At 33.9% G+C, this 26151-nt stretch overlaps 2 protein-coding genes and 1 non-coding gene across 3 annotated transcripts; 1 reads left to right on the top strand and 2 right to left on the bottom strand.

Moving 5' to 3' along the window:
• Positions 1–13672: 13672 nt before the first annotated feature.
• LOC115982085 (ABC transporter I family member 20) lies at positions 13673–18494 on the bottom strand. The gene is made up of 7 exons (XM_031104592.1): positions 18186–18494; positions 16579–16712; positions 15801–15920; positions 14851–14946; positions 14531–14683; positions 14331–14408; positions 13673–14184 (listed from the first exon to the last, which is right to left on the bottom strand). The coding sequence occupies exons 1-7, from the start codon at positions 18358–18360 to the stop codon at positions 13948–13950; spliced, it is 993 nt and encodes a 330-aa protein (XP_030960452.1). The 5' UTR covers positions 18361–18494; the 3' UTR covers positions 13673–13947.
• Positions 18495–21398: 2904 nt separating this feature from the next.
• Positions 21399–21472, bottom strand: TRNAI-AAU. Its single transcript has one exon. It is a non-coding gene; the product is annotated as a tRNA-Ile (tRNA).
• Positions 21473–21533: 61 nt separating this feature from the next.
• LOC115979435 (trafficking protein particle complex subunit 4-like) lies at positions 21534–24316 on the top strand. The gene is made up of 3 exons (XM_031101479.1): positions 21534–21796; positions 22358–22526; positions 23880–24316. Exons 1-3 carry the CDS (start codon positions 21737–21739, stop codon positions 24074–24076), a joined length of 426 nt encoding a protein of 141 aa, XP_030957339.1. The 5' UTR covers positions 21534–21736; the 3' UTR covers positions 24077–24316.
• Positions 24317–26151: the final 1835 nt, after the last annotated feature.

Raw genomic sequence — 26151 nt, 5'->3', positions numbered from 1 at the left:
TTGGCGCTAGGTTGTTGTTTTCTAAACCAGTTTTTTTTTTACTTTTTATCTTGCCTTGAAAATATGTTGAGCACTAGTGTTGTTAATTTTGGGATAATTATCTTGAGCTTTAGTTGATGCAACATAGCAAACATGGAATTAGTTTTATTTATTTATGAAATGACATAATAGTTTGTTTGCAGTTGGTGATGCTCATGTGGCAATTTAGGTGCTTGTGATAGGTCAACTGAATATCTACCAAAGACCATTGATACTAGTAGATTTTCCTTACTTACTTAGGTTATACATTCAACCTATATCGTTCTTTGTTAAACATAGATGATTTCTACCCTTGCCCCCAATTCCTCATTGACCCTTCAAACTTACATGTTGTAACAGTGTAGTGCTTGTTGTCTACATTTAAAGGATCCCGTTTTTTATGTAAATCTAAATTCTCATCCATCAATCTCTGTTGCTATTATATTTGTTTTCTAGAAAGAGTGGTCGGTTGATTTTGCAGCTTTGAACAATTGCTATTTATGGATTTTGGATTCTTTCATTGTCAAGTAATTCTGCCGTTAGTTGTGTTTTAGATTTTGGAGTTTGCTATTCTTTATCTAAATACTGTTGGAAGGCTTCAGGGAATAAGACAATAAGTCCTCAAATTTTTTTTGTGATGATGCAGACAGAGAATATAACCTGAAACTTGGAAATTCCTTTAACATTCTTTCAATAAGGCACTTCACATATTGCCTTTTGTTTTTAGTTGTTATGCTTGGACTTCTAAAATAGTAATCATTCAATATTTTCTTATTCTTTTTCCTACTTGATCAATAACATGAAACATCAAGATTTGATATCCTTGGAAGCTTTCATTCACCTCATTATCCATTTATAAGTGATTACATGATATGAAACTTGCATTCTTGACTCTATGGAAATGAAGCAGGGTTTCTGATTATGTTAAATCAGATTACTCCGGATATTGTATCCGAGGCATTTAGTGATGTTAAAATTTGCAATTTCCGGATGTTAAAATGAGGGTTTTCGTACCTCATTTTTTCTCTCACGTTCGAGGTACGCACATTGTAGTTACTCCGGATATTGTATCCGAGGTATCCGATTTTAACATCACTAAATGCCTTGGATACAATATCCGGAGTAATTTGAGGTATCCGAAGTATCCGAGAATGAAGCAAGATTTCTGATTACTTCGGATATTGTATCTGAGGCATTTAGTGATGTTAAAATTCAAGGAAGAGTAGTTGCTTAGCCAGTAGCTTATTACTGTAGCAGGTTACTTAGCCTTTTATGTAACCTCCTATGATTGTCTATAGCTTAATATTTATGGTTATGGAATTTTTTAGAAGAATTACAGGCAGACTAGCCTTAAGGTGTGTTTATAGTTTATACAGTCCTTGTGGGTTTGATACTTAATAATCCTAGTTTGTACCAGGTTCGTATATCTTCTTATTTCTCACTCTTGTTACCTTTATTATGTTCTAATCCTTATTCAAAGCTTAGCTGTCACAGAAAGCTAGTTTGCCAATTCAGTTGTGACCATTCATAGGCCACAATTGTTTGTTAATAATGGGGCATATGGCCCAATCCACATGTGACTATTTAGCTTGGTCCTTATATGCTAAAGACCCAATATTTGTTTGTCAAATGGGCAATTGCCATGTGGCACAAAAATAAAAAATCCCTGAACAGCTATTATGTGAATGTAGCTTAAAATGGAAATAGTTTGATGTATTTATGAAATGAAAGATTAGTTTGCATGTAATTGGCGATACTTACAGCAGTGGAGGATAAAACCGATAAATGGGGGTTAATGATAATCTTAAGAAATATCTTGATTTTTCATTAATTTTTGCAGGGGAAGTTGTAAAACCTGTGGTATTTCAGGAACAAATCTGTTTTTTAGTGAATGCTCATCAATGTTGAGTCTGTCCCATCTTCTGCATGAGTTTTTTTTGCACTTGCTGGGAAACCTTTGATAGGGAACAAGTTTCTTCACAATAATCTATATAGGTGAAGCTAAATCAAGGCTTTGTCATTTGTGGAATGTATGAGCTGACAAGGTATTCTGTTAGTGTCAGATTGTAGATCAAAGAGTTAAAGATAAGCACGGTTAGGTTTTGATTGCTGAGATCAAGAAGACAAAAGGATCTTAGCTTAGCTACCAAGGTGGCGATCATCTGTCTAGCTGTCATAGGTTATTACTCTTCCAGCTAATGTTGAAGAAGTGGCCTTAGGTTAGAATTCAAGGCTTCCTAGATGGCAAATGCAAGCAGTCATGAAGGATGTATGAAACATAGGCCTTCAAATGGAAGGAATATGGTTTAGAAATTAGAATGTTCAAAAACTACAAGATATGTGTTTTGGGAGTGGTTATCTGTGATAGTGGGTGTCATTGTATTGGGACTATGTGTGCAAGAATAGAAGCAGACAATGATTGGATTGAAGAGCAGGCTCTAGAATTATGGAGTGCAGTGCACTTTGCAGTGGAGCTGGGGCTTCAGGATTTAGTACTGGAGTACGAGGTTAAAGGCTTGGTGGATGATTATGGCCACATATCATTTACTCATGGCTCTACTTGTACAAACCAACCAGCATAGCAACTGAAGCCAGAAACTTCAATGATGTAAAGATTTAATGTATTGGGTGGAGGATATGTGTTCACTGGACAAAGAACTACCTAGAATTCTTTAATTCATTAGTTTAATAAAAAAATAAAATATAGTTTATTCAAAAAAAGAATGGCTGACAAGAAAGGGCTTCAGAAAGCTGATAATCTTGCTGCAACTGCTAAGGACTTTTACGTTTCTTAGTTGGGATTTTTGTGTACTACCACTATTATTATTATTATTATTATTTTTTGTTTACTGTTGTTGTACTCTTGACTGTAAATATTATTAAAAAAAGGGGGGGGGGGATTGTTGTAGTATACTGGCAAAATTTGCCAAACAATGAAAATTCTGAAAAATTTTAGCCGGACAGCACGCATTCAAACTTATTTAGTTAGTTAGACTGTTTTTGAAAGTCGAGTTTGGCAAACTCGACTTTGGGCTAGAATACAGAAACAATAGTGGCATTTTTTTTAGTGGCGTTTTCTATAAACGCTGCTATAGCCACTATAAAAACGCCACTGTTTGTTTTCCAGTCCAAAGTAGAGTTTGCCAAACTCGACTTTCAAAAACAGTCTTATCTTACTAAATAACTTTGAACACGTGCCACACGCCTAATTTTTTCCCAGAAATAGTCTGTTTGGCAATTTTTTCCATACTGGCAAATTTGAAAGTTGCTTCTGGATTGGAAAAACTTAGTGCAATGGACATTGAAGTATTGGCTGTTACAGCTTGGAGCCTCTGGAATAACAGAAATGCAGTCCACCATGAAGATCCTGGAAAGCAGGCAGCAACTACTGTCACTGAAGCTTCTCGACACATGGAGGAATATTGCCTTGCTCAGGCCCCCTCCCCCCCTTGGCCAGTACATCATCCCACCTCCTGGAGCCTTCCTCCACCGAATATCTTCAAAGTCAACACCGATGGAGCTGTATTAGGACAACTGGACAAGGGACGTTGTGGGATTGGTGTGGTGATTCCTTACCCACTTGATGCTATGGAGATAGAAGCAAAAGCGTTGGATTGCGTGGCCATCTTCGCCTGGGTTTTTGGATTGCACAAAATCGTCCTGGAAAGCATTGGATTCATGCTATGGCTGGAACCCATTTTGCCTCGGTTCAACCGGTTATCACTGGCACTGAGTCTATCAGGAATTGTAATTCTGCTGCTCACCTCTTAGCTGGATTTGCTGATGTAATTTCCGACTGTACGAATTGGGTGGAGGATACTCTACCTACTGTTGCCTCTCAAATCGAGTTTGATGTACTAAATTTGGGTTCTGCACCTGTCTAATGAAATCATCAAATTTTCTTATTAAATAAAAAAAAGAGTTGCTTCTGGATTAGGAAACAGGGAAAAGTTAAATAGACTAAACAAAATGCAGTCAGTCGTATACAGTACACACACCAATTTACATCTATGTATAATTTGTTTATAAATATAATTCGAAATATATACACACAAATATATGTGTGTGTATTGTTCAAAATGAAGCTCATGATAAAGTCAGTGCATATGAGGCCGTAAGCACTCATAACCCATACAATTTCTTTCCTCAGTTCTTTCCAAACTAGTTTATTAATGTCGGTATGGTTTCTCTAATAATTTTTTTTTAGAATTTCTCTAATAAATGATTGGCTTAAACTTTAAAGTTGACAATCTTTGCTTGCATACTTTATAACTTAAAAGGCTTTTCAGCAAAATTCCCTAGAAATATTCCCCTTAAAGAAGGTTAATGGGGTGGATAATCCTATTTAATAGGACTAAATGTGAAATACTCATGGCTAAAATCACCAAGAAGGAAGCACAGGTATACATATAAGACATTGGTTGGTACAACATGATACACGATGATATGTTGAAACTTTGGTACACATGCACAGCTGAGATGATATAAAACTCTTGTATGCATGAACGGGGAGAATTCCTATTGATACAACCTCTCTCTCTCTCAATTACAAGTCAAGTGAAGTTACAAAACAATAAACCTGATTACACCAAAAAATTTCCAACCAAAAAATAGATTAACACACTACAAAAAAACTTGTTCTACAATAGCATTTTTTAGGAAGACTTATAGCAGCCCATTTTGGGGCTATCCCGACAGTTTGAAAATGCCGGGAGAGCCCTAGTTTTTTGTAGTGACACCCATATATTGGCCCAGTACTCAAACACCACAGGAGGTGTTGCAATTACTGGAACACATTTAAGAAAATTTTATTTTTGTTCCTAATTTTCTATGCAAGTTCAGGCAAGAATTGGATTAGTACCACAGGCAAAAATAGTACAAATGACCTTACAACCTAAATATACTTTCACTTTGTTCTATTTATGATAGTAAATTTAATGATTCCTTCATCTCTCCAATAAAACACTTTTTTTTGTTGTTGAGGAAAAATAAAATATATTAATTGGCCCATTCTGTTCTCTCCGATAAAATACTAAATACATATTTTAGGTGATACTATACTAAAAGGAAAATGGCCTTTAATTCAAACAGGGGAAAAAAATAGCCTTCCCAATATTTAAATTTTGATAAATTGAACAAAATTCCAATAACTTGTTTATCATGTGAGCCAATCTAACTGAAATTTAAGTTAAATTTCATCATTTGAAGAGTGGTTCATTGGGGACAGGCACACATAACTCCATCATCAATCACCCAAAATTTTACAAACATTCAACATATATATCACAAAATAAATTGCAACAAATTTGAAGTAAACCAAGCTGAACAAATATCGAAACTCAGAAATACATAAAAGAGGGTAAATTTTGGTTGTGCAAAAACTTTAATTCATTATCAAGGACCAATGAAAACCGGCAAAGAAATTATCATTTTTTATTTTTATTTTTTATTTTTTTGTCACTTGAATTATAATGCCTTGCTAGGCTTGACTAGTGCCTGTTTGCATCCAGCTTATTCGACAAAATTTTAACTCTCAGCTTTTTAAAATTTATTTATTTTTCTCACCTTTTCAAAATATAAACATATTTCAATACACTTTTAACATAATGCAATTTGCAAAAATCTAAATGAAAAACAATAGCTTGTAGAAAACTGGCTGGCTATTGTAATGTGTTTTTTTAAGGCTAAATAACCTAAATAGTTACTCTAATGCGAGGGCCCTAATACTTTACATTCTTAAACTATATGTTTTTCTTAATATGTCATGGCCGCTTCTCATGGATTTTCATAAACTTGCTATGTAAAAATGGGATATATATTTGAAATAAGTGCCCCAGTATATATATATATATATATATATATCATGAGCGATAGAAAAATTAATTAACCTATTCCTTTATAGAAAAAAGGGGTATTTTAAAGTTTTCATGGTCCAATAATTTTTGTTTTTTGTTTTTTTTTTTTTTTTTTTTTTTTTTTTTTTTTTTTACGCTTAAAGTGATAAGATTTCATAACATTACATTAACCAAGGCTATGTGGAAAGTATTTAAAACTGAAGAAAGAAGGGTTGAGAACTTGAAATTTGAGATAGAAAATAAATATCTATATCATCCTATTCCAATATATCATTTCATTAGCTTTTTAACATAATTAAAATTTTTGAGTGTTTTTTTATCAGTCTTTATTTAATTTGATAATTCATTAGTTACAATGGAGGAGAGAAGATTTAAATTTTAAATGTCTCCATTTGAAAAATTAAGAGTTGTTAGTTTAATTACAAGGCTCTTGGCTTTCTTATAAGGTTTTTTTTCCCCTTAATTATTTTATTTTATTTTTTGAAGGAGGCTTTCTTATAAGTTAGTAGACTCAGCTCATTTTCTGTTCATTGTCACAACAAAAAATATTAAAAAAGTAAAAAAATAAAATAAAAGAAGAAAAAGTACTAATTTTCATAATAATTTTTATTTTGAGAAAACATAATGATTTTATTTTTAGTTCATTTATTAGAGAAAAAAAAAAAAACCTTGATAAATAAGTATGTTTAATTTGTAGAAGAAATAAATTAAAAAAAGAAACAAACCAGCTTGTGTGACAGTCACACTCACAGAGGAGCTCATTTACTCAAGGGGCCATGACTTCTTCTCCTTTCCTTTGAAGTTCCGGAGCCCCAGCAAATCTAAATTCGATCTGAAATGGTACTACTGTCAGATTTGCTTTCTTCTTCAGGAAATGGGTACTTAAGGCTTCTGCTGAATCAACTAATGGTCTGTTTGGATTGAGGGAGAAGGAGGGAGAGTAGAGTAGAGTAGAGTAGAGTAAATTTAGCCCAAAATTAGCCTATTTTCAGCCAACTCTACTCTACTCCCCCTCCTTCTCCCCTCCATCCAAACAAACCCTAACTCTCTTCTTGTTTTTATATTTAATCTAGACTATAATAGATCGTTTATGTAAGGACAAATTGGTAAATGAGGTTTTGAACCTTTTTATCTCAAATGATGAGTAAAGGCATTCAACCAAACCTTGTCACTTACAACTGTTTAATTCAAGGCCTATGCAATGAAGATCATGCCAAATGAGATGACACAAAGGAAGATCATTCAGGGCCTATGCAAAGAAGGGATGTTGAGACTTGAGAGAGGCAAAAGAAGTTTTTGATGTGATCATTCAAAGATATATTGAGCTTGACATAGTCACTTATAGCTCTTTGATTGATGGTTACTGTTTGCAAAATAAAATGGATGATGCTATTAAACATTTAATACAATGGTTGAGACTTGAGAGAGGTTTGTTTGATTAATGTGTTTAGCTATAACATGTCGATCAATAGATATTGTAAAAATAAAAAAATAAAAATTGATGAGGCAGTGGGGCTCTTTCATGAAATTTCAAATAAAAGAATAATTCCTAATGTTTTGACTTACAAATCCACAAACCTATGCCATCTTGTTAGATGGCTTTTGCAAGAACTAACATATTGGTGAAGCAATGACATTATTTCAGGAGATGGAAGACAAAAGCTTGGGCTACAATATTGTGATCTATATTGTCTTGAATAACAAATTGGGACTAAGACTTTTGTTGTAGTAGTAAAATTAATACTAAATATTTTTGTACTAAAATCTAGCATTTTTTGTGGTTATACGTCCATTTCAAGCGGAATTATATAGCCAAAGCTTAGAAAAATCCAATTAGATTTTAATTAGATTCTCAATTTCGCACCACGTGTCTTATTTAATTTTTAATTTTGTACCAAGTGAATTATTAAGTGTAAAAATCGAAGTGGGTTCCTGTAATGACCTAAGGAAAAGCACTAGCCACATCTACGCTATACCTCAAAAGGACTAGTCACAATTGAAATTCCTTGTAATTGTTAATAAAGCCCAGATCTATCCAGTAAATACCTGATGTGAGACTCATCACACACCCACACACATCACATAATCAATCAAATTGAGGTATCACAATCTCCTCCACTTAAATTCCTAACGTTCTCGTTAGGGCCCACTTTGTGGGGTAGTGTTTCTAAGCTCACATGGGATTACCGGGCCGGCTCTGATATCATATGTAACGACCCAAAGGAAAAGCGCTAGCCATATCTGCACTATACTTCAAAAGAACTAGTTACAATTGAAACTCCTTGTAGTTACTAATAAAGCCCAGATCTACTTAGTGAATACCTGATATAGGACTCATCACACATTCACACATATCACATAATCAGTCATATTGGGGTATCACAGTTCCAGTCAGCTCAACTAGTAAAATTTTTAATAGTTAAATAAGAGATTTGAGATTTAATTCCTGCCTACATCAAAAACTAATTAGTGTCTTGGTCTAATGATAAAGAGTTATCATTAGGAGCAGACGCTAGAAGTTGAAACTCTCTTAAAAAAAAAAAAAAGTGTAAAAATCGAAGAGTCCAAATCAAATTATATTCTAAATTGGATTATAATTGAAACCTAATTTTTTGTCATGTGTAAAGTTTTTAATTTTTGTGGCAAGTAAAAACTGAAGAGTCTAAAACCAATTAAATTATAAAGTATGTGTGTGTGTGTGTGTGTGTATTTATATATTTATAATGAGAAATCATTACATATTTTAGAAATGTATGGTTTAAAAAAAGTGTAAGTTAATACTACGTATCATTTGAACATCTTTTGAAAAAATATGTATAATTTGAACTGTACAGTTGTAATTGTTTTTAATTGTATCCGTGTATATGCATAGGCTACACACTAGTTAGCACTTGGATATTTCGTGAGATACTAGTGTATTCTATTAGTTTTAATGTGAAACTAACTAGAGTATTAATTTAGCAAATGTGTACAGTTTAAGAAGAAAATTGGTTAATAAAAAAGTTTAGGAGATGTCTTGGGCTCTTGGGCACTAGTTCAAAGTTCAGGAGATGTATGGACATTTTTCCCTAATTATATAAATATATATATATATATATATATATTTTTTTTTTTTCCCCCCTAATGTTTAATTTGTAAAAAGAAAAGTATGTTTATGAGTATAATAATATTTTTCTTCTTTATGTTTATGTTTATAAATTGGGTATTCATTTCATGATGTTGAGCATTTGCTTGGTTTGTTCTATATATGAACACGTGCCCTTTATTATGAGGAATGGTACATAATGCAAAGAATTAGGAGTCAATGCCTTGTGCTATGTTGTTTCATAGGGCCAAATTTGAATTTACGAAAAATATTGGCAAGAAAAATACTTAATATACAATTTAGAAATGGGGTAATTGATATCCCAACTTTGATAATTGAGATCGAACAAAGTGCACATTTCAAAATCTAATTATATATGGGAAATATTGCCATGATGAACATCTCAAGTATGTCACTAAAAATGTGATCTTCATGGAACGTCTTTGATAAAATTCTCCTACTAATTAAGCAGGTAATGATAGATTTTTGGTTAACTTTGAGGGTAACCAAGCCTACTAAGAAGGGTGAAGAAGATTAGGAATGGAAAAGATAATAACTGTAGTCTTCGGTTAATTCTTCAATACCTTTTTCAATAATTTTACAATCCCGATATACTAATTCACTGCTTTATAGTTACAACACATGCTTAATACAACCCTTTTATCACTTATCTAGATTACAGTACTTATCACCCCCCCCCCCCCCCCCCCCCCCCAATCCAATTATAAATACAAAGTTACTAGTATATCAGAATACATCACTCTGGTAACCTCATCAAATCTCCAATGGATGTTGTACTGCTACGTTTGAAAGGATTTTTGCGAAATTGGAAAGACAGTGCTTATTCATTCTCCTCAATATTCAATAAACTTGGTCACTTCATCATCCCATTAGATGAATCACTCTAAAATCTTCAACAAAGTCAATATGCATTGCAGTAGCTATTGGAATATATGGATTGCAAAACTAAAGTACAATTATTTCATTTGTCCCTAGGCATTGATTTAATTACTTGCATTTGCAATGTTGCTTCCCCATGCTCCATATATATATATATATATATATATATATATGGTTGATTGATGGATCTATGGTTGATCGGCAAACAATGGTTGAAATAGAGGATCTATGTGTTGGCTAATCTGTGCGTAGTCGGCGAATTTGTAGTTATGTGTGTTTGAGTTTGAAGAGGATCATGTTTGTAAAAAGCTTGATAAAGTCACTGAAAGATATAATTATTATTATTGTTTTCTAAAGTTTGTATTTGTAGAAAGAAAAATATGTTTATGAGTACAATAATATTTTCTTGTTAATGTATATGTTATTGCTACGTTTATTAAATCCAATTTGTATGACAATTTTAATTAATAAAAGTGTTCTATTTTATTTTTTAAGGATGAATCTCCATTTAGATCATTTTGGAAAACTCTCATATCAAGTCATCAACAAAGGAAGGCTAGTAGTGTGGGAGTACTTGTGTATTGTATTTCACAGGCAGTGGGAGCTTCAGAAGCCTGTTGTATGTGTATATATATATTCAATAAAGTAATTTGAAAAAATCCAAATAAATTCACATATAGATAGATGTGGGGGGTAAAAGACCAGTAGGCCTATGTCGATGTCTACATTGGGCCAAAGGTCCAGTCCAAGGAAAAATCCCTCCTCGGTGATGGGGAGGAAAAGCCCCTCCTCAACCATGGAAAGAATCCTCCTCAGCATGGATGTAGCCGAGGATAAAGGAGGCAATCTGTCACTGGTAGTGACGCTCCATATTGTCCCATGGAGCAGGAAAAGTACTAAAGCAGAAAAAGACAACGGAGAAAACGGAAGTGTTTAAGGGAAAGACTGCCATTATTGCACTTAGTGCCTGGTGCCTGACACAACCATACTTCTCTGTCCTTACAACCACTCCCTACAACTGGAAGAAAGGGTTGATGAGATAAGTATCTACCCTAGGAATCCCATTCGGAAGGAAGAAAACTACTATAAAAAAAGAGTAAAGAGAGATAGGGAGGGGGAGGGGGAGGGGGGGAGGGGCGGAGACCCCCAACACACCAAGGGCCCCAAAAAAGGGCCCCTTAGGCCGGGCCGAGGACCAATTCTCTCATAATGAACCCAGCCCGTCTCAACGTATGGTAAAGAAGAGAGATTGTTGTAGTATACTAGCAAATTTTTGCTTTTTGTGTACTACCACTGTTATTTTTTGCTTTTCGTTTACTGTTGTTGTACTCTTGACTGTAAATATTATTAAAAAAGAAGAAGAGAGATTGTTGTAGTATACTAGCAAATTTGAAAGTTGCTTCTGGATTGGAAAAACTTAGTGCAATGGACATTGAAGTATTGGCTGTCACAGCTTGGAGCCTCTTAATTAACAGAAATGCAGTCCACCGTGGAGATCCTGGAAAACAGGCAGCAACTATTGTCACTGAAGCTTCTCGACACATGGAGGAATATTGCCTTGCTTGGGCCCCCTCCTCCCCTTGGCCAGTACGTCATCCCACCTCCTGGAGCCTTCCTCTACCGAATATCTTCAAAGTCAACACCGATGGAGCTGTATTAGGACGACTGGACAAGGGCCGTTGTGGCATTGGTGTGGTGATTCACAATGATAAAGGGCAGATCATGGGAGCCCTTTCTAAAAGAATTACTTACCCACTTGGTGCTATGGAGATAGAAGCAAAAGCATTGGATTGCATGGCCATCTTCACCTGGGTCTTGGGATTGCATGAAATCATCCTGGAAAGCGACACTCAGGTGGTGATTCATGCTATAGCTGGAACTCACCCTGCCTCAGTTCGACCGGTTATCACTGGCACAAAGACTAAGATATCAAAATTTCGTAGCTGGACAGCAATGATCACTAGCAGGAATTGTAATTCTGCTGCTCACCTCTTAGCTAGATTTGCTGATGTAATTTCCGACTGTACAAATTGGGTGGAGGATACTCCACCTATTATTGCCTCTCAAGTCGAGTTTGATGTACTTAATTTGGGTTCTGCCCCTGTCTAGTGAAATCAGCAAATTTTCTTATAAAAAGAAAAATTGTAGGCTACATCTACTAGCTACTTACTGATTCAGTTTTTACTAGGCTATTTAAGGAAAAGACATTTTCAGTTTGTGGCAATTATTTCAAACAAGTATCTAAGCATCACATGTTTTACCCTATGAATGGTTAATTCGGTATCCACTAACTGGGGCCATTTTTGTAGGTTTTATTTTAGTTATATCAAGAGCACACATGCCAAGGAAAGGCTGTTCGAGGGCTAGATTGGCTTTCCAACAAGATTGCTAACTAGGTTAAGCTTTGTTCGATGTCTAACCTGATAAGCTTCTATACAATTATGGGCTTGTTATTAAATATTGTCTCTAATTCTTGGTTCTTGCAGGCTTAGGAGATCAGTAAATCTTCTGTAACTTTTTGGGATGCACTCTCTGTCAAAGGGGATGCTACTGTTATTTGGTTATTATGCCTTTTCCATTGATACTATCCTGAGAGTGTATCTGCTTGTTTAGATCGTTGTCACTATATGATAGAAATTGACATTTGGCCTTTTAGATTCTAAATAACTCATGATTCACAGTTTATAAGATCCCCTTATTTGGCTCACTTTCAATGGATATGGTTGAAATATCTTGTCTCTTCCCTTAATTCCTTTCATGATTATGTGTTGAATGCTATTGAGTACTGGAAGATACATTGGTGTCTATCTTTTCTAAGTAGCCAATAATTTTGGCTGGAATGGTAATAGTGATAGATCATTTTTTTAGTGCTTGGTGCAGTTGATCTAATTTCTCTCTCTTTTTTTTTTTTTTTTTTTTTTTTTTTTTCCCATTTTGGATCATCTTTCTATGCATAAATAAAAAGCTTTCCATGTTAGTTCAATAAAGACAATAATTTTTAAGCTTTGTGCAAGCTACTCTTTCTCTTCCACTCAATCATTCTTGTACTAAACCTATCAAGATTTTGATGAATGCTCAAGATATTGGCGAGCTAGCCTTAATAGACTAATCTGTAGTTGGTTATATCTCAAATGGTTAGAGACCTTCATGCAATTTCAGATAACAAGAAGTATTTGCCAAATGTGGTGAGAGTATGCTTTATATGGCACCAACATCGTGTTAATACTTGCACTTGCTTTTAGGACTTAGCCTCTCAATGGTTCTCAGATGTATCATATCTAATGCATTACCCCAGATGCATTAGCTGTTGGTTGGCCTTCTCCTTGATAATGCACTGTTGAGCAGAGTTTTTGTTGAAGAGGTGGATCATTATGTCCTTGTGAAACACTATGCAAGCTTAAAGAAAATGGTGCCGAGGGTGATCATCCATTTAGAGCTCAGATAGGATAAATTGCATCACTTTAGTCTCTTATGACTAGAGTTTCATTCCTCTTCATTGTAGCTTGTAGTTACTACATAAATTTGACAAATATCTAAGGAACGAACATGTGACCATATGAAATTGATGACTCGCATTGTTGAAAATGTGATATCGATACCATTGATGGCTCACACTGTTTAACTTATCTGAGACAGTTATCATATATACTGTTTTAAGTTTATGAACATTTTTATCTAAATTGAATGGATTGACACCACTGGATCAGAATGATATTTATTATTTAGAGGATTGATCACCTAATAAGTATCTATCTTGCATATGGTGGATCCTTTTTTTTTTGAGGAACTTCCATATGGTGGATCTTGAGCATAATTTAGTGTTGACTGTTGACAGAATCGAATAATATACCCACAATTTTTATTTTTTTAAAAGGAAGCAAGCCATTTCCATAGCATGCTTCCACAAAAGTAACACAAGAAATTATTACACAACTGTAAATGATAATCTGAATGTCATGTACTAGTGGCAACATATTCTGCGGTCATCCCAATTCACAAGGACCTGCCGCAGATTATCCCAACTAATTGTTGTATGATCAAGGCGCAAAGCTTGGGGCCTTTCCTTTGTGTTGAATAACTTGAATTCATCTATCTCAGAACTCTATTTGAGCTTAAAACAAAGTTCTCTTCTCCAGCAATGGTGGAATGCAACCGGCCTGCTGCCCAACCATTGTTAAGCGCTCGAGTGGCAACACGGGCTGGATCACCAGTCACACGACTTCCTTCAATTTGTTTCTCAAATTCTGGAAGTCCACATGCTTTTCTCTGTTTCCTTCTCTCCCTCTCCTCATCTCGTTCTTTCCTCAGCCAACTTTCAACTGTTCTCTGCAAATACAATTCCAGAAGCAAAAACAGAAACAAGGGCTCAGGAAAAGCACTACTCTCGCTCTCTCTCTCTCATAATTTAATATTTGAAAGAAATTCATATTGGATATCTACAAGTAATGTGAAGGTTAAAATAAAAAAATTACCATTAGTGACAGTTTGCTGATTTCCTTGACTTTATCCATAGGCATTGCTAATTGCAACTTCCCATGAGCCACATAAACCTGAAAAATACAACAGTTTTATCCTTGAGGAGACGTAGAAACTCATCCAAATTTTAGAAAAAAATTTCTTTTCATGGGTAAGAGTTTAGACAAGAAGTTCGGAAAAATAAACCAAGACATACTATATGAGATGGCCAGTTCTCTAGGCCATCAAATATATGTGTTGCATAGATGATTGTGGCACCTCGCTCTTCACACTCCTTTCTTAGAAACTTCAGAAGGTCAGCCCTTGCTAGAACATCAAGGTCAACTGTTATCTCATCAAGAAGAAGGACCTAGGAAACAATGGAGCCAAACTATATTACATTTTGGAATATGAGAATGGGGGAAAAAAAGGAAAGAAAAGGAAAGAAGGAAAGAAAGAAAAAGGAAAAAGCTTAAGATACATGATACTGAAGAATTTACACTTGGTGAGATGGTGAGTGCTTAAAGATGGAAATACCTTGAATGGCTTGAGAAGACCCATACAGATTTGCACTCGTCTTCTCTGACCGTCAGATACCTTGTGCATCCTCCATGATAGATTGATATCCAGTACCTACATAACCAAGGAAACCATTTACGTAATGACAGTCCCAACAATGGTGCAACTGCACATGGTTTGTGGACTATGCATTTGTCTTCTCTTAATATTAGCTACCTTGCGCATCCTTCAGGACATTGATATCTCAAATGCCTATGATTTACATGCAATTACCAATGCCCGAGAAACTGTTCCATTTCCATTCAAAATTTAATTATTCTTCTGCATATTATAAGAAGCCTCACAATCATACTTTTATAGTTGAATTCTTCATATAAATGAAAGAGGAATGTTCAATAATTACTTATGTATATTGAATCATATGACAATCATGCAATGTAAAATTACTCTCTACGTTAATCATCTAGGTTACTTCCAAAAAATGGAATTGACTGAAGCTAATGACTTTTACACCCTAGCCAATGACATAAGAAACATTAATGACTAAAATCAAAACACAGAAATTGCTTCTGCTCTATCAGTAGAATATGAGAAAGAATCTTGTCCCACCTTCTCAGCTATTATTAGGGTGTGATAATGTCGAAACCTTGTGAAACTTGAGGCTTGTATAAAGATAGCTTTTTGAATATTTGGGCAATTAGTCCCTACTTCTGAGTTAGACCTCAACACTTCCTTTTCATAACATCCATTTACATAGACATGACATATGAGCCAATAAGCTCTAGTTCAAATAGCACCTCAACCTAATCCCCTTGTAAAAGCAATGTGGAGGGCTAGGTTGTAGGTTCAAACCCCATAGGGATGTAATTACCAATATATAAATAAAGACACAACATCTTGCAGGACAATTAGTTCAAGCTCACATCAATGAAGATTGTATCTCAAGAAAAGAACACACTGGTTCTTACCTTAATTAACTCATCTCTTCTTTGAGGATCAATACCCGCAACTCCATATATCATTTTTTCTGCAGAAACATCCATTTGTATTGCAACCTCAAATCCGGCAAAAGCAACTTCTCGCTTCCACTGCAAGTAAATAATCCCCCCACCCCCACCCCAAAAAAAAAATTAAAAAAAAAAAAAAAAAAAGCCTGATTACAACTATCAAAGCCTTCAAATTTTATTAGAACATGTTTTACAACATACTCAAGCAACTGCAAAGTGAAATTGCTGAGAAAATTTGGGATTAAATGGATTTATACTGAAACAAAATTTTGAAAGAAAAAAGAAAGAGGAATATATCTGGTTAACATTCAGAAACTAAGGAAATATTGGGAAAAATGTAATTCAAGGAATTGCAAAATTTTGTGATTTTATAACAGTGTCTGAATTTTTGCTTGCATTTCATGTTAAATTTTGTATGTCATATATTTAAATTTTCCAAGGAAAAGATAATGGCAAAACATATTGATTATTTGGCCATATTTGATCCCAACTGGATTTATAAATTGCGTACATGCCAGCAAAGTTGAAATTTATGCCAAATTTATTTATTGAAATTCTCATGTACAATCAAATCAGTTGTAACTTTCTTTGAAAAAAAAAGCATATATTTTATTCATCCTTGAAAAAAAGCACATATTTTATTCAGTTGTACAATCAGATCCTTGAAACAAAAGCATATATTTTATTCAGTATAACTCATAAAAATTGTTCAAGTCAAAGAACAAAGAAAAGCATGAACCTCGCCACCAAGATAGCTGAGATCACCAGAAGAAGTCAATGTGGTGTCATGAAATGCCGATCTTCCAAGTATGCGGACCATATGGGGTTCAACCATGTGCTTCCCTCCCAATATCTTCAGAATTGTCGTTTTCCCTACAATAACAATCAATTAATACGCACACTAACACACCATGAGAATTTTTGTTCTGAATTGTTTGTTAGATTTGCTAAGAAATTGAAATAAAGGAAAAAAAAAACAATTAAAAAAAAACTTGGAGCTTCACTATGGGCAAAACTTAGATACAATTTCTTAGGTATTGTACCATAGGTTCTCGAATTAAATTCAATCACATGACTGTATTGACCAATGCAACATAACCATTATTATATTCATCTAAGAAAAATTAAATTCAATTATTGGTTAATGCAACTGCATGGTTGCTTTTAATTGAGAAATAGGGATTGTACCTAAAATTTTCCCCTTCACTATTTCTTCTTTTTCCCTTTATCAATAACCAAACAGATGCTAAATGAAATCATTCTTTCCATGTTACAATACAATCATTCAACAAACAAACATAACATTGTGGGTTCCATTTACTCCCATCTCAAAAAACTAATCATAGATTAACTGAATAAAAATTTAACGAGAGCTAATATCATGCAAATTTCCTTCATTTTCTGATCAACCAAACAGCAAATCCAAGAAAATTCCCAGCTAAGAATCAAGCACACCAGAACAATGGTCCCCATCATTTCCATTTTGTTACTGATCTCTGGTCTAAATTTGTTCTTTTCATGAAAGTTCTCAGCAATCAAGTTCAACCAGAGCAATGGGTTCAACTTGTTAGAATGGTGGGTTTCAATTATCCGCATTTCATAATAAAGAAAAACTATCACAAATTAACTAGAGAAACTATTAAAAAAATCTCTGTTTCCAACTTTTATTTTCATTTTTCTTCACTTTTTCATAAACCAAATTAAGACCATTATTAAGGTGACAAACTTATACAAATTGAAAAAAGTCATTACAATTTAACCACAAAAGCAACACCAAAATCTCTGGTTCCAAGTTTTTTTTTTTTTTTTTTTTTTTCTTCATTTTCTCGGAAACCAAATGGAGCATTAAACAGATTAGAGTATCAAAGACAATTCTGAAGATGAAAGGCACTATAGATAGAACAAAAACATTACAATATAAGTATGTAACAAACAATAAAGTTTCTGGTTCCACTTTGACTCTTTTTTCCCCACCATTTTCTCAGCAACCAAACAAAGCATTAAAGTAAGCAGAGCATCAAGGAAACTCTGAAGGTGAAAAAGAATACAAATTGAATGAGGCCCATTATAATTTAACCCAAGAAAAACACCATCAAAATCTCTGTTTCCAATTTTATATTTTCCTTTCCTCCATTTTCTCGGCAAGTAAACAGAGATTCAAGGAAACTCTGAATGTGAAAAAGAACAAAAATTGAACGAACCCCATTATAATTGAACCCAAAAATCAACAAATTAATATCTCAATTTCCAATTTTGATTTTTATTTCCCTCCATTTTCTGGGAAACCAAACAAAGAGTAGTATTAACGAAAAAACAGAGTATGAAAGAAGAAACAGTAGAACGAACCAGCGCCATTGGATCCAACAAGGAGGCAGCGATCACCGGAGTGAAGAGAGAGAGAGAAATCTTCGATCAAAGGAGTGGAACCCGGCGGAGGATGACCGTCGATTCCCGGGTACGTGAATTTCAGACCGTTGATCTCTATCATTGGCTCTGACTTTTCACTTTGCTTCAAACCCATGTTTTCAGAAACAGAGAGCTTCAGAAAGAGAGAGAGGCAGAGGCAGAGTTTTTATGGAGGTCAAGTTGGTGAGTTAGGTGAGTCGGCGGTGAGAGAGAGACCGAGTTGGGAGGCGTGGCAGAGTGACAGTGACAGTCACATGCTTTTAAAGAAGAGTATTTCAATTTTATTATTATTTTTTAGAATATTAAGTATTTTAACACAAAGACAGTGGAATTAATGGAAACATTTTTAAGGTTCAATTTTTGCTCTCTTGTTGTTACTATCAAATTGTAAAAGAAAAAAAAAAAAAAAAAAATTCTACAATCATAGATTTGTTAATTAGCATGATCATGAGATCCATATCCAAAGTGTGGAAGTGAGTCCAAAAATATATGATCAAATTAAGCTACAAGATTTGGAATAAGTTAAAGAACAAACTTTGTGATGAAATGAGGTTGGCAAACTTGATTAAACTAATTAAAACACTATTTTTTTTTTTTTTTAAAAAACATCAACCCATCACTGTTCCGATTAAATTAGGTTTATTATTCAATAAACAATTCTAATATACTAGATACATTATTTATACAAATTATATATAATTTGACACTTAATTTATTAATTAAATATGTAATCATGATAAAATAGTTTATTCTACCAACGCAATGAAACTTGTGTACAATTTTTTTTTTTTTTTTTTTTTTTGTTACAACAAATGGGTGTATTGGGAATTTCTCAATCCAATAAGATCATGTTGGGTTGAAAAAATCGTTTAATCTAACTCAACCTGACACATGCACACCCTTAACTCTCACCCATTCTCTAATCATTCACATTCTCTTCCTTTTACTTGTTTGTTTGTTTGTTTGTTTATTTTATTTTATTTATTTTATTTATCACATTCTCTCTCAATCATCCCTACTATTCCCTTCTCTCGGTCAAAACAACTTCCTATACTCTCCTCTCACCCCCCCCCCCCCCCATTTCTCATCCCATAATTTATTATCTTAATTTATATTATTTTATAATAGTTGGCGTATGAAAGCTCAATAGTGCAAAACACTATAACTTGTTTAGACTCCCAATTTTAAAATTATGGGTAAATTGCTTTTACTCTACTTAACTAAGTGTGGAATAAGAGTAAATGAAACGCAAAAAACCGGAACTACACTCTAGTGCATAAACATAAACAAGAAACAATAAATGTAAAGCACTAGATAACACTGAGACGTGTTATCGAAGAGGAAACCAAAGTAAAGCACACTAAAACAGGTTGGCAGTGCATCTCACGAGTTGGCCTAGTCACAAGATGAGTCACGAGATGTCTTTTGACACTTGACTCTTCAACTTCCAACACGTACTTCTCACATGGCCTTTTGTAGGTTGTTCATTTGCGAGCCAGTCGCGAGCAAGTTGTGAACTTTATGGTTTTTCACAAATCTTCACCAAAATCTCACACTCAACCCTTACATTAAATCCCACAATCATATAGGGAAATGATTGACTAAAATACAATAAAATTTGACACGAAATTAATGCCAACAAAACATAGTTGGAAATCATAACTTTACAGCGTACAATAAAAATAGTGCTAATGGTGAACTCAACGTAATAAGATCCTCTCTATTTCACTAGAAAGATACACTTAAAGTTGGTGTACAATAAAAGTTGTGTGTTCTTAATTAAGAAATACATTCATTTCAAATGAAGATAATCATTTCCCGACTTTGAATATGGAAGAACAAATCACCTTAACATTTCATGAAAAAAGTTGGAAGCGATATCACCCCAATCACAACTAGCCACCTTAACAATTTTTGGGAATTTTTTTTTTCAATCTCATATTATTTCTTAATCATCACCATCAATTCCACACTCTCATTCAAAACAACTTCCTACTCTCTCTCTCTCTCTCTCCTTTTCCCCTCCTCTCTCATGCCATCATTTATTTTCTTAATTTATTTTATTTCACAATAGTTGGCATGTAATAAAAATAGTGCCAATGATGAACGGAATAGGATCCTCTTCCTTTCACTAGAAAGTTACACTCATTCTCTTCCTTTTGTTTTTATTTTTTTTTATTTTTATTTTTATAAATCTCACATTCTTTCTCAATCATCACAATTTCTTCCACTCTTTGGGTCAAAAAAACTTCCTACACTCTTCTTTTTTTCCCGCCTCCTCTCTCACCCCATCATTTATTATCTCTATTTATTTTAATTCATAATAGTTGGTGCACAATTAAAATAGTGCTAATGGTGAACTCAATGGAATAAGATCCTCTCCATTTCACTAGAAATTTACGTTCAAAGTGATATACAATAAAAGTTGTGTATTCTCAATCAAGAAATGGAGAGAATGGAGAGATGATCATTTCCTTGAGTATGGAAGAACTAACCTCCTTAACATTTTTTGAAAAAATTTGGACGCAATTTGTGAAAAAATAGTTACACTAAAAGTTGTTTATTGTCAATAAAGAAATAGATTCATTTCAAATGGAGAGAGGACTATTTCCCGTCTTTGAGTATAGAAGATCTAATCACCTTAAAATTTTTTAAAGAAAAAAGTTGGAAGCAATTTGTGGAAAAATAGTTTTAAAATATAATTTGTAAGGACAGATTTAAAATTGAAAAAAAATGTTCTAAAAAAATGTGAAAAAAGTAGTTGGAAGTAATTTGAGGAAAAATAGTTTTAAAATTGGAAGGACAGATTTAAAATTGAAAAAAATGTTTTAAAATAATGTCAAAAAAAGTAGTTGGAAGCAATTTGTGGAAAAATAGTTTTAAAATATAATTTGCAAGGACAGCTTTAAAATTGGAAGAAAGAAAAAAGTTGGAAGCAATTTGTGGAAAAATAGTTTTAAAATATAATTTGCAAGAAAAGCTTTAAAATTGGAAGAAAGAAAAAAATTGGAAGAAATTTGTGGAAAAATAGTTTTAAAATTGGATAAAATATAATTTGTAAGGGCAGATTTAAAATTGAAAAAAAAAATGTGAAAAAAGTAGTTGGAGGCAATTTGTGGAAAAATTGTTTTAAAATTCGGAAAAAAAGGTTAATGGCCCATGCAGGTCTCGAACCTGCGACCTTCGCGTTATTAGCACGACGCTCTAACCAGCTGAGCTAATAGGCCGGATATGGCTAAACACATGATATACATTTTGAAAATAATCAATATTCATCATTGAAACTATGCAACAACATTCGAATCGGATCTTCGGATCTCACCCCCACAAAGTTTTTTATTTTTATTTTTATTTTATTTTATTTTATTTTTTTTAAAGAATAAACGGCAGACCCTGCGAATTAATCCATTTATATGCTTCATCATCAGTCTTTCTTAACTCATCTTTGATCTATCTCAAAAGTTTATCAGATTCCGAAATTGCCCTTTGGAATGGCAGCTATTTACAGCCTCTACATCATTAACAAATCAGGTGGTTTGATCTTCTACAAGGTAAATATCTACATATTTTATATATATACTTCTCTGTTTGTTTCCTGAGAAAGTTTCATTTTTTGTTTTTATGATAAATTTTTCTCGAGAAAATTGGTAGTGGGTATGCTAGCAAACTGTTTGAATGGGGTGTATAATTATTATATGCTATGTTTGGTGGCTGAGACAATGTGGGAAAGCAAAACAAGAGAAATGGAATTTTGGGGTTTGAGAAAGATTTGACCTTTTCACTTGTAGGAATCTTAAATAAAACGGATGGGTATTTTGTATATTTCATGTTTTTCCCCGTAAAAGTTTCAATTTTCCATGGAAACAAGCATTGTGTTAGTGATTTGCATATTGGGTATGTTTAATTTTTCTTTTTGAATTATCTTTTAGACATTTTGGATCATGCGTTCCCAGAAAATTTTGACCTCTGAATGAAATAGGATTCTGGGTCTGTGGTTATAGTGGAGATTTCCTGCAAAAGTGTTATTTTTCATAGAGAAAAGTAGATTTTTTTTTTCAATGGAAATAGAGCTTGTTTGATGATATCTCTGTGTGTTTGTGTTGGACAATCAGGATTATGGGTCTGCTGGACGAATGGACACAAATGATAGCTTGAGGGTAGCGAGTTTATGGCACTCGATGCACGCAATCTCTCAGCAGTTATCGCCGGTTGCAGGTTGTTCGGGCATTGAGCTTCTTGAAGCTGATACATTTGATCTCCATTGCTTCCAATCACTTACTGGTATGTTTCAATGTTAACTGATCACCCTTGAGCATAGGAAAAATAGTTGATGACTGTTGCATATAAGAAGCTAAGCATAGTTATTGGTAATCCATATCTTGCTAATCTAATGAGCCTCATCCAGTTTTTGTTATACAGTTTTGTCTCAAGCATTGCAGTTTTAAGATTGTATTATTCCCTTGGGGCCAAAACTTATCAAATAATCTTGCAAGTGTGAAGATGTGAAAAAATATTTGATAATTGTGCATACAAGAGTTAGAGAGGCTTTTTTGCACCTAGATGTTGCATATCTAATAAGCCTCATTGGAATGCAGACTGGTACTCTTTGACTTTATTTAGTCATGCTGTTATGTCAAGCATTGCCACTTTTGTGGTTTAATGAAGTGAAACACAGTTGTATGGAGAAATTTATGCTGTGACATGCTAGAATCGAAAGATTTTAGTTAGCAACATGTATATTGCTAGTTGATATTAGATGTTTATGACAATAGGTTGGCTCTTGTTTACTTCTTCCATGGTCTGGAAAAGTGAACCAGTTTGTGACATCAGTTTCCTTTTCACTAATGGGATGTCTCTTATGATGTTGGTGTCTTAAGAGCCACTTTTGAACATAAGATAACTGTTGGGGGTTGCTCTCTATCTAATTATTTATGTTATTGATTTCCATTGGAGTTTTTGAACTCTCTACCTAAACGATATGTACAAAAGTTAGAGGGGGGGGGGGGGGGGTGGGGGGGCTTTTCACCCCCATGTAAAATGATGCTTCTCCACTGTCTTTTTGTAGTTATGCAATTTATCACAAATAGTTAGATACTGGTCAGTTCCTTTTTCTGGAATCGTTTTTTGTTTTATTACGTTTTTTAACAACTATGAGATGCATGACGTGAGGTTCACCTAACTATTGAATTTTAAATGTGGTTACATTTTGATACAATAGCATTCAAATTCCATAAAACAAATAAATTTTCAATTTTAACAATCTATACCTCAGACATGTATCCACATTATTTGAAAATTAACCAATAATAATATTTAATCAATTAAAGATGAATCATCTGTTTCAATGTTGGTAATTTTTTTTTTGGGTCAAGAGCCTAGTAGTCCAACTAGCCCCCCTTGGTATGTTTTTCTCTTGCATCTATATGGGCCCCTTGTATCTGCTATTTGACCTTCGCAATATTACCATTAAGTTGAAATTCTCCCTCATGAGTGAAGGAGTATTCTTGGGTTTTACTACACTCTACTATACACTTTGGAAGTGAAATTTAACATGAGTTTATCTTAAATAATGAGCTTGTAATCGATGTTCTTTCGGGAAAAATTAGACTTACAGATTAATTGCTTTTTTGGCAGGGACAAAGTTCTTTGTGGTCTGTGAGCCTGGGACACAGCACATGGAAGCTCTCTTGAAAGTCATCTACGAATTGTATACAGATTATGTCTTGAAGAATCCCTTCTATGAGATGGAGATGCCGATTAGGTGTGAGCTTTTTGATATCAACCTTTCGCTTACAGTACAGAAGGAGCGTGTTGCCTTGTTGGGCCGATGATCTGCACTGGAACTTGGATCTGATTTGATCTTTTTTGATCCGTTACCTTCGCATGTACATTTTCAAGCAATCTTATCTTTTAATTTGTAGAAGATACTTTATATTTGATTTATGTCACACTATGACGTTAGTTTTTGAAAATCACTAAGCAAGTGAGGTAATGAGATATTCAACAATGGAGAGGAATTCTTTGTACTGGAGATCATCTTGTTAAAATATATTAAACTTGTAGACTCTGTATGTGTCATGGCTTCTCGGTTAGGTTATTGACTCTGCTCTGTTAGTCAAACTCAACCTTTTCACATTAATGTTTTCCTGAAATGAGTCTAATGAGTGAATTTGGATTTTTTTAAAGTTTCAAATATTACTGCAGTATATACATCCATCTAAATCTTTGCTCACACCCACTGAATAAACTTCCAATGGCTTAAGTTCATATCAAATATCAATTTCATGAAAACAATGATTTTCGTAACATAATCTATTCATAATTTATTCCCCCATTTATATATTCATGTCACTTAAAGGGTTCACTTCACATTGTCAAACCCAAATAGATGGTTAACTTCCAAAATCAAGCTCCAATAGACTCTATCTTAGGCCAAAAATCTGGAGAAGCTACGATCACTCTCTTTGCGAGGAGAGTGCTGTAGCTTCTCCAAATAAATATTTGAAAATAAAAAATTGAGGGCACAAGGAAAGAGAAAGGAAAGAGAGGGAAATAAATGGAAAAAGAAATAATATTTAAATAAGAAAAAAAAAAAGAAAAAGAAAAAAAAAGATCCATTGAAAAATGTATTTAAAAAGGTAAGTAGACAAAAAACAAAAATTACTTTTTACTTGTATGACTAAGCTGCTGGAAATGTAAGTACCTAATCATTATATGTGTTTGTAATATCAAAGTACCTAGATGCCTCAATGAAAGACGCCATGACCATGTAACAATCATCTATGCACTCTGTAAGATACTGTTTCAATGCCGGGTCAGTTGTGTTGCCAAAGAAGCCTCCTAATTAACTAAAAGATACGTGTAGGTTGCATTATTTGTACCTTGCCCAAGTGACTGAGCCAGGCCAAAACTGTCTGTTTCTGGGGCCTTCATATTTTGGTTTAAAACTTTGTTACAATATCCATAATCCTCGATCCACCTGACTACGTATTTTATTGATTAATTCTTGGGTTCTTGGGACCACCCAAAGTAGGGCAGATGAAAAGGGAGATGACTAGTATAGAAAGTATTTGAAGACATCTTGCCTTTTGGTTGGAAGAAGTGAAGAGAGGTTCAGATTAGCATTTATGGGACTGATAATTCAGTGCTGATTAGTTTTAACTTTTAATCGTTTATGTTCACATATCTACTATGTGTATGATTCTTATAATAGAATGAAAAATGAAAATTCATATATATATATATATACACACACACACACACACCAGTGTATCAGTTGCATGGTTGTCAGGTCAATAGTAAGTTCATTCATATAAAAAATGTTTTCCTCTGTATTTTTCAGATTTGCATAGAGAATTTTCAGTAAAATAACATTGCCACTAATAAGGGTAGGGAATAAACAAGAATGGAAGCCATCTTCTTGTTTGATTTAGATGGGAAGATATGAGGGGGGTACTTATATTAATTACAGTGACTCTATGCATTAATTGCTGATGGGCTGTAGCATTTATCATGTTAGCTGAAAATGTTTCTTATTCTGGTTATCAATACTTGATATTAAAAGTTTGCAGAATATTGAGGATAACTGCATCAATAAATGTTGGCAACTTGGCATAACTACGAATAAGTTTGGTATCGTATACATTTGTTCTCACTCACTAAACCTCAAATGTGACAACTGGATTTTCTAAGAGTGTTATTGAATTCTCCGCCTTCTGAAAAAGGAGTTATTGGGTTTAAGGGTCCGTTTGGTTGGAGGAGTGGAAAAGTGGGAGGATGGAAAATTATGGGAGGATAGAAAAGTGGAAGGATAGAAAATATTTAGTTTTCCCTCTTGTGTGTTTGGTTGGAGGGGTGGAAAAGTAAGAGGGTGGAAAACTCTTTTGTTTGGTTTGAGAGAAAAAGA

The sequence above is a fragment of the Quercus lobata genome, chromosome 3, assembly GCF_001633185.2.
Source record: "Quercus lobata isolate SW786 chromosome 3, ValleyOak3.0 Primary Assembly, whole genome shotgun sequence".
NCBI classification, from domain to species: domain Eukaryota; kingdom Viridiplantae; phylum Streptophyta; class Magnoliopsida; order Fagales; family Fagaceae; genus Quercus; species Quercus lobata.
The sequence above is the reverse complement of the archived record's forward strand: the minus strand, read 5'-3'. Positions and strand labels throughout refer to the sequence as shown.

Excerpts from the sequence above, each read along its gene's own strand:
- LOC115982085 (XM_031104592.1), bottom strand. The coding sequence starts at position 18,360 with ATGGGTTTGAAGCAAAGTGAAAAGTCAGAGCCAATGATAGAGATCAAC. Across the intron at positions 15,921-16,578 it reads TCAGCTATCTTGGTGGCGAG|TGGAAGCGAGAAGTTGCTTT; the intron begins GTTCATGCTTTT and ends ATTTACTTGCAG. Across the intron at positions 14,684-14,850 it reads GTCTTCTCAAGCCATTCAAG|GTCCTTCTTCTTGATGAGAT; the intron begins GTATTTCCATCT and ends ATTGTTTCCTAG.
- LOC115979435 (XM_031101479.1), top strand. The coding sequence starts at position 21,737 with ATGGCAGCTATTTACAGCCTCTACATCATTAACAAATCAGGTGGTTTG. Across the intron at positions 21,797-22,357 it reads GTGGTTTGATCTTCTACAAG|GATTATGGGTCTGCTGGACG; the intron begins GTAAATATCTAC and ends TTGGACAATCAG. Across the intron at positions 22,527-23,879 it reads TTGCTTCCAATCACTTACTG|GGACAAAGTTCTTTGTGGTC; the intron begins GTATGTTTCAAT and ends CTTTTTTGGCAG.